Source organism: Zonotrichia albicollis, chromosome 9 (genome assembly GCF_047830755.1).
Source record: "Zonotrichia albicollis isolate bZonAlb1 chromosome 9, bZonAlb1.hap1, whole genome shotgun sequence".
Taxonomy (NCBI): Eukaryota; Metazoa; Chordata; class Aves; order Passeriformes; family Passerellidae; genus Zonotrichia; species Zonotrichia albicollis.
In genome coordinates, this window is record NC_133827.1 from 23077758 (window position 1) to 23091211 (window position 13454).

The window sequence follows — 13454 nt, forward strand, 5'->3', positions numbered from 1 at the left end:
GCAAGCCCCCCTCTAGAGAGTTTTTCTCAACATGCAATTGAAAGAGAGGCATTAAATGCTGCAAGAATGAAGGGAAAACAAGTAAGAGATGGATGCAAAATGCACACATCCAAAGCTACCTTGTTAATGAAAGCAATGAGAAAAGCCACCTGTTTGAGTACCTGAGCATGAGTACTACAGACACAGGCTCCAAATGTGTAATTCCTAGGCATGTAAATGCCCAGTTCAAATTCCCTTTGTCAGATATCCTGGGAAAAGGGAGGTGCTTTGACCAGGGCTACCAGTCTGAACTGGAAGGGTGAAATCACCACCAAGCCCTCAGAAGAGTTATAGAAATAACTGACACATGTGCTTCTGACAAATTACTGGGTAAAGCCAGGTTCTTCAGATCAAGATCCTGGCCTCAATATCCTGGCCCTGAATTAGCACCAGCTATATTACTGAGTCTACTTTAACAAAATTTCTCTCTGGTCTAGATTTTCTTGTGACAATGAGAACATGGCACATCTCCAAAGGCAAGGTGCTCTTGGAAGTGGAGTTGCAAAAGCCACAAATCTAAAAATTATGTTTGGCTTTGAGGATGCCAGGCACAGGTAACTGTGCATCCCAGAAAAGAGACACATGCACTCACAGGAAAGGGTGATCCTTCTGCAAAAAACAAGGAAACCTTTTCTCCAATGCCATGAAGAGTTTCCACAGAGAAACAGCCCCGCTCAAGAACGAGTGTAGCCCCAATAAACCTGTCAGACTATCACTGACAGCTGTAAAATGAGATGTTTCATAAGATCAGAGTGAATTTGCAGCAGGTCTGCTCCCACGGATCCAACAAATACTCATCAAGACACAGGAAAAACAGAACTGCTGAGTCCTAACAGGAGCAAAAACTGATTATTGCACACCATTTTACAGCTTTGAACCACAAAGTTCCCCCCTGAAGTGGGTGAATTGGGACTGCCAAAGGGAGGGATAAAGCAGCATGACACAGTAAGAATGCTTGGGGCTTTTTAATCATACACCACAGAAAGTGCTGCCTGCAGCTGAGAGGCTGCAGTAGTTGCATTTGTGATTTCACTCCAAAACCCAGGACAGATGGGCTCATGTGCTGTCAAAATGGACTGAGGTGCCAAATGATAACAGATATTCCTGATGACTTTTCAAATTTGTGACAACAAAAGCTAAGGGTTTATACAAATGGCCATATTGACTGTCACATGCCTCACCTGTTGCTTTAAGGCTTAAATGAATGCAAACAGGAAACAAAATACTCACCTTGACTGCAATTAAACTACAATGCTGGCAGTTCAGGATTTTGTAACAAACTAACTACACAATACTTTTCCTTTCATGTCTTTAAAATTACTGTGAAGAAAATAGTGACCCACATTTGTAAAATCAAGTAATACAGTGAAAATTGATTCACATGCTACCAAAAAAAAAGTAAAAGTGGCTTGACATTTTCCATTAACTTTGCCCAAGCTGATGTGATGCACTTCTTGAAGAAACAAAGGCAGTGGAAGCCCTAGAGTCAGTAACTCCTCCCAACACACCACCTGAAAACAACCACCTGTATGTGCATTCACACTGTGAGTCATTTAGAGGAATGAATTCCCCACTTCCCTGCGAAGGTGGGAGAAAGTTTTTAACCCCCACTTGAGTAAGACTGAAGAACTTGTCTCTCCAAGGCACCAGCCCCTCAAGAAGCCCTGTGTTACAAGCTTGTGTTAAGTGGAAGAATGGTAATGCCTGAGGTCTTCATGAGTTAATCCGGATTAAAAAACCACTATGACACATTTCATACCATCCTCATGGTAGTCTAGGGAGAAGGTTCTGGGATTCCCACAGTCCTGTGGATTGTTTTGGTCATAGAAACAAACAAGGTGCTCCCTGTGAAAAGTTTCATCCCACAAATAAAGACAGGTGCAGGTCCCCTAACACCCAGTGCACCCAGAGCTGCTTCAGCTGCAGCATTTGCAGTTTAGGACAAAAAAAGCTGAGGCAGTGTTGGGAGTGGTGGTGCAATTTTTCACCCTTATTTAAAAATCTATCAAGAGCTCTCAAAGTCATCTTAAAGAATCAAGAGAGTATGCTGTTAATGCTTGAATAATTTCAATTCTTCTAGCTGAGGCATTTACTACCAAAAAAAAAAGAGTATTTCCACAGAAAAATGAAGAATATAATAGATTGCAAAAAATACAAGAACCATCCCATCAAAAGCTTAAAAGAAAACATCTAATGCTACAGGTAACAGGATAGAAAAGTGTTCACAAAGATGCTATAGATTCTGCATTTCTACTGAACTACAGACTCCCTTCAGTTGTAAGGGACAGACCTAAATCATCAGGCAGGCAAGCTGAAACAGGACACTGATGTAAATCACACCAACCACAAACCTCCACTGTATGAAAAGAAATTCTTCTAAGAGGATTCCTCCCTGTTATTAATCAGAACACGTATGACTTGGAACTAGAAGCAAAACTCAATCCCCTGCTGTATCTAACATCTATACTGCAAGATTAAATAAGGCCAGGAATCTGCTGCAAAGTTAAAATTCCCCATATGAATGCAAAGCTAAGGCATTGTGGTCTGTCTCCTCCATACCAAAAACTACAAAAGGACCTGAAAGCAAAATTGTACAGGCTTTGCTTGCCACAAAAGCATCAGAAGTGCCTTGTTTCATCTTGCTTTAAGTGGAGAAAGATACACTGTGGCTCTGACTATGAGATGAGAAAGAAACCAGCAGATTCCCAAATTGCCACCTCTGGAACAGACAAACTGATGTTTCTCCCTGTCCTCTGAATCAGAGATTAAATGTGTCTACTCCTACTTGGAATCTGAAACACAGCCAGGGTTCTCTCTCACTGCCTCAACCTCCAGCAGCTGAGGTTTAAGCCAAGCTATTCTGAGCTCCTGGGAAGGTGAGGCCAGGTAGTTTAAAATAAAGCATGCCAACAAAGCTGAACAGAATGTTGATCCAAAAGAGGAGACAAAAAAGGATGGGTAAATAACTGATCTGAGCCTGAGCTCACTGATGTGAATGCTACACTGCATCATAAGCCCTTGGGCTTTCAAATCCCCTGTGCAGAACAGGACAGCACATCCATACCCATGTATTTCAATAATGCAGCAGACAGAGAGGGCACTTTGGCCAATATCACTCATGAACTTCAAGGAGAGGACTGTTAGAAGTCACTCCTTAAACGGAATTGATTAAATTCCATTCCCTGAATTCATTAAATACATAGCCAGACAGTATCCTCACATACAGCACCACAAACATGTGTACCACAATACCCCACTGGCTGGACAGGCTCAGCTCCAGGCAGGCTCTCCATGGGCATCTCATTGAGACTTAGAAGGGCACGTGGCCAGGAGGCAGCCCCAGGCACTGGAGCAGGACACGGTGCAGCCCCTGCTCAACTCCCAGCAAGGGCCAAGGAGCTCAGGGCAGTCAGGTTCGATTCTGAGAGCTATTCTGCAAGACCAGTGCACTTCATCTATTTGCAAATTGACTGTCTGGCCTACTCAGTCAAGTACTCATTAGAACAGTGGACAGAAGTGAAGGGGCTACTTGAAGTGTAGTGTTTTAGAATGGAATGACTTGGAATGAAAGGAAATAGTAAAAATCAACTAGTTCCAAGAGGTTTAGAAATTGAAGGTACCCTCAAAGCATTACAGTTCTCCATGAACTGAAGAGGTATTTGCTACAAAAGGCAGTTTTTCAAATGAGCACCATCTTCTTACAAAGGTCTCAAGACTGTAGAAAACATCTTTCTTTGGAAAACAATCTGGAAAGTCCTCCCCTAGTAGTATATCTTTCTGATAAAAGGTCAAGTCCATTTTGTGACACTCAGCAGAAACCTGTTTAAAACACATACATCTAATTAATGGAATATATTCTATGCAGCTCTGTAATAGGATCATGCAGTATCCCTTTCCAAGAGGTCAGTATGTTTATGGCACATGTGCCACTCCAGCTGTGATGGCCTAAGGACATCAGCAAATCAGCATTTACAGGAAGAGATTAGATCATAATATTTAAGTTAGAAAAAATCCCAGGCACAGAAATCAGAAGAGCCTTTGGGCTACCATTCTTCAGATCTAAAACAAATTAAAATCATCTAAGCTAAATCTAATCTAAGTTAAGAAAAACATTTCTGAACTTAACTAAACCTTTTAATCTGTTTCACATCTGACAGTACAGGTAGGTGGTACCTGTAAGGAAACAAAACCACGGTAGTGAAGAGTTATGGGGAAAATGTCAGAGCTACAGGCAATGTCAGGAACCACCTGAGGGAAGTGGCTGGGCTGGCAACATGGCTTGATAAAGCAATACAATTATCAAGTCCCTGGCTTTTAACATCAAATAATGCTGTAAATTCAATTGCCTAGATTCGCCTTTCCAAGGTTTTTGCATCTATCTTCTAGTCATTATAGTGGCTTTTTGCTTTTGGGGCTTTTTTTATTTAGAAGAACCAAGGGAGAAATTTATCATGAAGTAAAATGGAATAGGCACCTAAGAGAAGCTGTGCAGTCTCCAGCCTTGGTAGCTTTCAAAATCCAACTGGAAAGGCCATGAGCAATGTGGGCTGATCCCAAAGCTGACCCACTCAGACTAGGAGGCTGCAATGAGACTTGCTGAGTCCCATTCCATAAACGACCATATTGCTTTTCCTCTCTGAAACTCTCCCAGTCCTAATATACACTTTGCTGAGATTTTGGGGTGGAGGTCAAAAGGGAAAGAGAAAGTACAACCGAGCAAATTGTTCCAAATTTTGACAAACTACAGTTTTATAAAGGACACTGTATTTGTTTCATCCTCTAGTTTCTTCCTCTGAGTTTTAAGACTGGATTTGGAGGTTTTTGACTCCTTTTAAGCGTTAAGATAAAGCTTCCAAAGAACTCCCCCTGATAACCCTGAGGTCTTGGTCCTTAGCAGCAGCAGTCAGCTCACAGCCCATCACTTTGTGACTCAAGCAATGGCTGCTCCCTCTGCATGTTCATCACTTGACAATCACACCTAATGAGCCTGGAGTTGTTCTAAGCAAAATGAGCAATTCCTCCCCTGGAAACCTGATAGCAGGACCAGCAGAGTGCTTCAGCAAATGTTCCCATAGGAGCTACTAATAAAGCAAAGCAGAGGAATGAGAAATGCTTTTTGTAACACTCACCTTTCCCTTCCAGTGAGTATGTGCTCTCCCTGGCGTTGCTATAACTTGAAATTGTATATTGTGACAACATTCTGGGTTAGCAATCAGGTTGCACCAGCCTGCTTTTTTTATTAGAGTTACAAAACCCTATAGGTTTGCTAATTAAATATTCATAAGATAACTTTTCATTTTATCCTTTGCTTACAAGCTATGTAAACAGATAAGCTGTTCTCTTTAAGCACTTCTTTAAGGCTTGCTCTGAAGAGGCTTCATGCTCATGAGTAAATCCATTTGTCTGATGAAGAACATAGGAAAGTGTTTGAAAGCTTTCAAAAAGGAAGACAATGTGCCCAGAAAAGACCAGGATTTAAAATGTTGGCACCTTGAGTAAAGCCAGAGACTGTGATGCAAATTGAAAACCATCAGGAAAGAGGAATTTGCACCAGCTTGGCCAGCATGCCTGAGAGTAACCCATGGATCTGTCCATTCTTACATTCCCACCAACCCCATGGTTTGAGATAAACCTTAGGATCACAGCTCTCAGGGTTAAAAAAAAAAATATCACCCCCATCTACCAGTGCTATATAGATATATGGCACATTCATGCTGTGAGTTTATTCACAGAACAACCCCAAGAGGTGAATCAAGTTCATTAACAACAAACACACAAGTTCCCACCAAGTCTTACTCCACACTGGGTACTTCAAGTGACACAGCCAGGGGAACTACACTGATCATCTTCAAGAACCAAGATGAAGGAAAACATGACACACAGAACTTTCCCTTTATTTTCCAATGAATTGTCTATTTTATAAAATGGATGAAAATAAAAGAGAAAGCCTCCCTAACACCCCAGGTAATAGAGAACTGTTTCTGTATGTTCCTGCTGATAGGCCAGCAGAGACAAAGACAGCCATATCACCTCTGCACTATGCCAGGGGATGTGTTGAAGCTTCCAGTCTATAAATAGAATGCAGTGTGTCAGTCACATGACTTTGAAAGGTGTTAATAGATTTTCTCAGGAATCTAGGAAATATCAGGCTGTAATTCTTCCACTCACATGAAGGGATTATCAGTAATAAATGGATGGCTCAAATGTCATTTGTCACCTAAAGTCCATCACAGCTTTCAAGAAGGCAGTGGTTGTACTTATTGAGCCTATTCTCACATCTGGAAGAACGTGGTACTGACAATAATAACAAAACTGTATTGTTCATGAAAGCAGCTAGCAAAAGAAAAATTAATAGTTATTATGACATCATTTTTATGTCCTTTTTTAAAGGCTTCAAACATTGTTTGCACATCAATTTGATAAATATTTCATACTACAAGTCTTCATGAAGTCTGACATAGGACTCATTAAAAGCCTATTTATGTGACCACAAGATGATCAGATGAAAAAGAGTCTACAGTCAATTATAAATAGATGCATAACTAAACAACAATAAATTAAATAGATGCATAACAAAACCAAAATAAATTATACATACTGGAGGCCTGCCGGGACGGCCCCTTTTTCTTTTTCCTTTGACTTCTGCTTCTTCAAGCTCACTGCCAGCATCTGAATGTGCAGTAGTTTCATTTGTAGAATCCCTAGGGGGAAAAAAATTACATACATTCAAATTATCTAAAATCAACTAGTAATTTGTAACTGACCAATTAAATACTTAGTCCTGAGCCAGAAAACAAATAAACAACAACAAAAGTCAGCATTAAAAGGCTTTCCCCATTTATTCTGCAAACCAAGGAAATGAGTATTGTTAGCCCTGGCAAAAGAACTTCCCTTTTCATCAGCTGCAATGTCATTTTATTGACTGGAATTCTTTAAATTAATTTTATTTGAAAACACATTACACTTCAAAACTGGCTATATTAACCAGCACATGCTCAATTCATCAATCCCACAATGTATTCACTTCCTTTTACTCTTTGTAGCTGCTTCTGAGCTGTTCTCAAGGCCCCAAGAGCAATGTGGAGTCCAACCCAGCTGTGTCATCATCAGCACAGTTACACAAGGTCCCACACAGCTCTCAGTGACACCCCAAGACAAGGGGCTTGGGCAGCTATTCATAAAGAGGATTCATTCTGCCCCAAACCCAAAAACTCCCTTTGATCTGAAGACATTGATAATTTTTGCAATTAGACAAATATTTTCATTTGTATAATGGAAAAGCTTTGACATTGCTCAACTCCTGTTAGCTGAAAAGCTCCAACAATAATTTGTCATTTGTTGCCATTTCAGATTTAAGAGAATGATAAAAAAAAAACTCCCCTAATTTTCACCACCCCTCCAAGCCAGAGGCACAGGTACCTCTGTGCCTTCTAAACTCACATGGCTGCCTGAAGAAACTCAGATTGTAATTGATCTTTTGAGGCATCTGACCTTGCCCAAGAGCAGCTCACATGCAAAACCATACCTGGGCTTTATTTTCACTGTGCAAGACCACCAGTGCACCAGATCTCTATAAATTTTCATTTACAACTAAAAACGTCCTAGATTACTCAAGGATGGGTCAAGGGTAGTTATCATCATAGACTTCTTTAAATCCAAAATCATTTCCTTGAAGTGAAAGGAGTTCAGTTGCTGTGTTACTTGTGCAAAGGAAGGTGAAAACCAGACCTATTCCATATTTTACAGAGCCTCAAACATCAACAGCAGCATCAGTGACCTGCTCTGGAGAAATCGAGAAGCTCCAGCAAGCAAAGATCTATACAGATCTTCCAACTTGTCTGAGGGTTATTTTGTATTTTGCTTTATAGACCAGGAATACTTTACAAATTTGTTGTATCACCAAGAAAGCAATTTAATAATGCAGAAATATATTATTGTATCAGAACTGGGAATGTTCTCATACGCCTCTTTACTGAAATTAATGTATTGTCTAGGTCTGCTCTCACTCAGATAATTCTGTAGAACTATGATGAGTTTCTAATATTAAGACATTGTTTTCCAACCTTTTCCTATTTGCAAGCACAAAACTACCAAGGGGTCCACAGAATCTTTCACAAAAGCCAGAATGCAGAAGAACATCTATGACTGTCTTTTACTGAAAGTAACTTCAGTGGATTATCTCTAGATACTCTGTATACCCCAGAAAATCAGGCACCCTAGATGAAAAACCACTATTCCAAGTGCATTTGAGTTCACAAATTACATGCTTGTAATGCAGTACCTCTACAAAATATTGAAAATGCAGCTTTGTTGTGATACAATTAAAAAGTAGCTTTTGCACTTCATAAAACATGAAACTTGAAAAACTTAGCATCAAGCTATGTATTTGGAAAAACACACAAAAATGTAAAAAGTCTAAAATCAAATAAAAGATATCCCAAAGAGAGTTCAAAATTGCTTGGTAGATTAGGGCCACAGCAGAGGAAAGCAATGCAGTAAATACAGATGAAAACCTGCTTATGTAGATGGATGTACCCAGCCTTTACTCAAATACCTCATCACACTGCAAGTCACTGACAAAAATGCACACTGGCTCACAACAGCAATTTTAATAGATTTTGAATACAGAAGTAAGGAACCCCATAAAAATATTTGCTCCCTTCTGTTTCTACAGAGAAATTAAAACCATTCTCTATTGCTCTCTCTTAAAAAAAAAAAAAAAAAAAAAACAAAAAAACAAACCCAAGGCTTTTCTCTCTGGTTTGCTCAGATCCTTACTGGAAAAGTTCCAGGCATGGTGTGTCTATCTAAACAATATCCCCATTCCTGGGGAAACACTAAGCTTTGCTAGCTCATAAACCTGCACCCCTAGGATCATCAGGATTAAGATTTCTCTCTATTAAAAACAGATTCAGCAATCCTCCTAGGCAAACACCTCAAACATTGCCCTTGAAACACCAGAGCTATATAAATAAATGAAACTCTGCTACCACTTCACATGCATCTACTCCACAGAGAACTCGAATTTCTGCCGATTTACAGCCTCAGTCCAGCCTAGCAAAACCTCCAGATAAATCTGCCTATTTAGCTCTGGAAATTTCAAATCTTTCCCAACACTGCATATGGAAGGAACAGTTAAGTTATTAACCATCTTCTAATCTTTGCCTCAAATAGATTGTTGCCTTAAACCTGATTCTCTTAACATTCTTCTAGTAAAACTCTGATTTGCTGGAAGCCTCTTTGGCCATTTCCCTTTTTGGGAAAAGCTCAGTAAATTAGTACTGAGGGTGAGATTCATCTAATCTAAATTAGAGATATATGCAATGCAAAATACCTTCATGTACACGATACCCCCCACTAAGATCAGTGTCCAAAACTGGTCAGACAGTTGAAGTCTTCTAAATTTTGCTTTCTCTCCATTGATGATAAAGTGATCAAGACAAGCAGCTTGAATATAAATGTTTCAAAATTAACAAAGCAACTCTCACCCTAACAACATGGGAGGAAGAAAGGAAACTTTTTTCCAGCAAGAATGTATGTATGGAGCAAGGGGAAATCATCAAAAACTAGGTTCCCTTTAATCCTCACATTATTTGGAGTAGGGAGACATGATCCAGGACAACCTCCAGTCTTTAGCTGGTTTCATATTAAAATAAATATCATTTCAAGCAGCAAGGAATTCTGTTTGAATCATCCAACCCCTGCACACAAAGGTCCTTGCAGGGTGGCTGTGAGCCCTTTCAGTCTGGGAGGCAGCGCCTCTTGCCTCTGTCCCAGCCTTGCAGCTGCTCTGGGTACACACACGTGCCCCTTTCCCTCTCATTTCTGCACTCAGAGCAGCAGCACAGCATCTCCCAACTGCTGCAGTCCTGGCACTTTGGAACACTCTGAGAGAAGCAGCTGGCCAGCATCCATCTCCCTCATTCCCTACACATGTCACAGAACTGCTAAGAAGTCATTTATCTGGTGGCAATTATCCACATCTTAATAGAGCAGAATTATCCTATCCCCATTCCACGTGTGTGCAACACCTGAGGGGAAACTTGGGCTTAGTCATAATTGATCCTTCCTGAAGCTGGTGTGAGGGAAGATAACCTGGGCCTAAGGAAAGCTGCCTCATCTAAGGAGAGGTGGGAGTGCCTACAGCAAAACCTTTCCTCTCCTAAGACTGCTTTGAAATGACAGAGACCTGATAGAATTTGACAGAGGTGGGGGGACCTACAAGAGCAGAGCAAAGGAGACAAGTGACACCCCCTTTTCAGGGCTCAGGTGTATATATATATATATATATATATAAATATATACTCTGCTGTGCTTTCTGGTTTCTCTGGTAACTAAAGCATCCTAGAAAAGGGGCAGCAACTCCAGAATCCCTTCTAAAAACTCCAGATATTATTCCAGAGCTATAATTACTAATCCTTGAAGCTATCCATGTTAATGAAGAATTACCAGATTACTGGACAGCCCTTTCCATTAACACAGTAAATTTCACATCTCTGTAACACAAACTAAAATGAATTTACCTTTCTTCTACAATTCCACAAAGTCCTAGCTATAGCATTTATATCCCATGCCCCTTTAAATGCATACCACAGCAAAAACCTGTGTTTATATATCAGGTTTTGTAAAAAAAAGGAACCAAAACACTTCTATAAGCTTTTATAGCTGTTGCTGAGGGGCTCAACATTCTGGCAGAGATAAATCCAGTAATTGCTATCACCAGATTCAGCCTTGTGAAAAAAAGCATTCATGAAGAAAAGTGGCTAAATGCACAGGCTCATGAATCATGGATGAATCAGTTCTCATGGCTGATCTTCAAAAATCTAAGGAGCAAACATGAGTCATGCCATTGAGAGAAGATTCATACCTGTCCATCACACAGATCGAATACACCAGATGCTTTCTCCAAACATCTGAAACACCAATAAGTGAAATCCTTGTCTTCACTGTGTTCTAATGCTACTTCTATGAATCTAGAAAGGTTAAAGATTCTCCTCTCATGTTCCCTCAACAAAGAAGAATTTGGGAGGGAATATATGATATGGTCCTAAGCAACATATATTAACATATCAAATTGGCTTTTGGATTGTTTGTTTAAAGAGGGTAGCCAAAAAGATTACAAAACACTACAAAAAAGAAGTAGAAAACAAGTATAGGAATGGGAGATAATAATAATCCTTCAAATAATTCATTCAAGAGCTAGAAAGGAAACCTTGATGTTCTGTGCGCAACTGTCTTCCCAAATCTGTAAATATGTGAAGTTAATACCCCCTAGCCCAAAAATTGTTTCAGGCTTCCCCACCGTGAGACAGCACTCTTCCTGATGGAAGCCTGACTGAGACCTTCTGAATTAGAATTTATCACTTTATTTGATACTTCATGCATACTAGCCAATGTTCTGAGCCCTCAAGAGAGTCCCGAAACCTCTATATGCAAATCATGCTGAGTTCTTTGAAAATGAAAGATCTCCTCTTGCTCATAAGCAATTAGAACTACATGTATTGTTGAGGATGACATTTCACTAACACTTCCTAGAGTAGCATTAAATTATTCCCAACTTTACCAGAAAAAACAACATGAATGTTTTCGTACGCTCTTTGTTTTGCTTAAAATCAGTGGCTCTGACTAAAGAATATTTATAGAATATTTAACATCCCTCAGGTTTTTCAGCAGGTGTGTCAAGTTACCAAATCCATTAACATACACTTTTTAACCTTAAACTCTGTGATATTCCATTCACTTTTTAAGTCCACCTGGATTCTTTAAGTGGGAATGCAATTTCCACCACCACAGACTTTCCTAACTTTTTGTTCTTGGAATATTTCACAAACATTCCCTCACTTCTTGAATGTGGCAAATCCAGGAAATATGAACCAAGAAAATGTTCTTCCACAACTAATCCCTAAGCTAACAGGAACCCCCCTCAGGCTGACACTCCCCCTCAGTGCTGCCCATCAAGGTCATCCTCAGCTTTAGCCTGTCCTCATCCACAACTAAATTTTTTTAAAGAGGTTCTAAAAATACAAGCAAAAACTGTAATGCAAAGCACATTATTATTAAGGTCATACAAATTTCTTTTCAATTGTCCAACCATCCAGTTTCTTAAATAACAGGACTTGAAGTATTAGCTTGGAATGCCACTCAACCCTTATAAACTAAAGTTCCTTCACACCCTGAGGTAAAAAAAAATTAGAAAGCACTTCAAGCAAAAAAAAAAATTAACATTAGATAGTTACCAAATGTACCTGGTGCAGGTGCTTGGCACTGGCAGCAGGGTGGTGACAGAGAGAGCTCTGTGAGGGGATGGCGGGGAGGCGGCAGCCCTGTGAGGGGATGGCGGGGGGCAGCAGCCCTGTGAGGGGATGGGACAGGGGGCAGCAGCTCTGTGAGGGGATTGGGATGGGAGGCGGCAGCCCTGTGAGGGGATGGAGGGGGGCAGCAGCTCTGTGAGGGGATGGCGGGGGGCAACAGCCCTGTGAGGGGATGGCGGGGAGGTGGCAGCCCTGTGAGGGGATGGGACTGGGGGGCAGCAGCCCTGTGAGGGGATGGCAAGGGGCAGCAGCCCTGTGAGGGGATAGGACGGGGGGGGGCAGCAACTCTGTTGAGGGGATGGTGGGAGAAGAGGTCCCTTGAGGGGAACCCGTGCTGGAGTGGGCTGGGCACCCTGACCGGGGCATGACGGGATGGGGTGGGATGAAAGACTGAAGGTGAGCTTGGGCAGGGGTAAAAGGAACATCTGGTAGGTTTTGCCTTTGTTTCTCACCCTCATCCAAACCCTTTTTAATTAGCAATAAATTAATTTTCTCCAAGCCAAGCCCATTTGGTCTGTTTTGATTTCCCTGTCATTACCTCACCCCATAAGCTTCCTCACTTTGTGTGCTCTCCTGCCCTGTGAAGAGAGGAGCAAGTTCCAGTCTCTAAAATTCCTTCTTAACTCTATTGGATTTCCTCTTCAGCTCCTCCTATTATAGACTTTGCCCTCTGTTCTTCCAGTAGCTCACTTTATCCAAGCACAGCCATGTTCACATGTGCATTAACCATTCCTATTTCCCAGCAGGACCAAAACATGTTCGTGACACTTGCTATCATCAACTGCAGCAGGCAAAGGCTTTTTGCACAATAAATTCAGCTCATTGTAAGAAAATACACAACTGGAATGTACAACATGGTGTGAGGAAGTACACAACTGGAATATACAACATGGACTGTTGTGACCAAAACCAATACATGCTGCTGAAAGCTCACAACATTCAGAAGCATAAAAGTAGCAAAGATCTTGTTTTGCTTTGCACAGCAAAGTTAAGTCTCCATACATAGAAAGAAATATTTTTTAGATTAAGTGTTTTGCAGTTTTTTTACACAGTTTTTCAGCACATGAAAACACAGGAGGCCTGGAACAGCCACACTAACATGCA

General features: G+C 40.8%; 1 protein-coding gene across 4 annotated transcripts in view; it reads right to left on the reverse strand.

Moving 5' to 3' along the window:
* Window positions 1-13454, reverse strand: part of STAG1 (STAG1 cohesin complex component) — a 150617-nt gene that overhangs the window by 98574 nt on the left and 38589 nt on the right. For 3 of the 4 annotated variants that reach the window (XM_074546962.1, XM_074546965.1, XM_074546964.1), the window contains one exon: window positions 6636-6740. In XM_074546962.1, coding sequence (XP_074403063.1) covers window positions 6636-6740 — 105 coding nt within the window. The remainder of the gene's footprint in view (window positions 1-6635; window positions 6741-13454) is intronic. The other variant, XM_074546966.1, reaches the window with a different exon arrangement.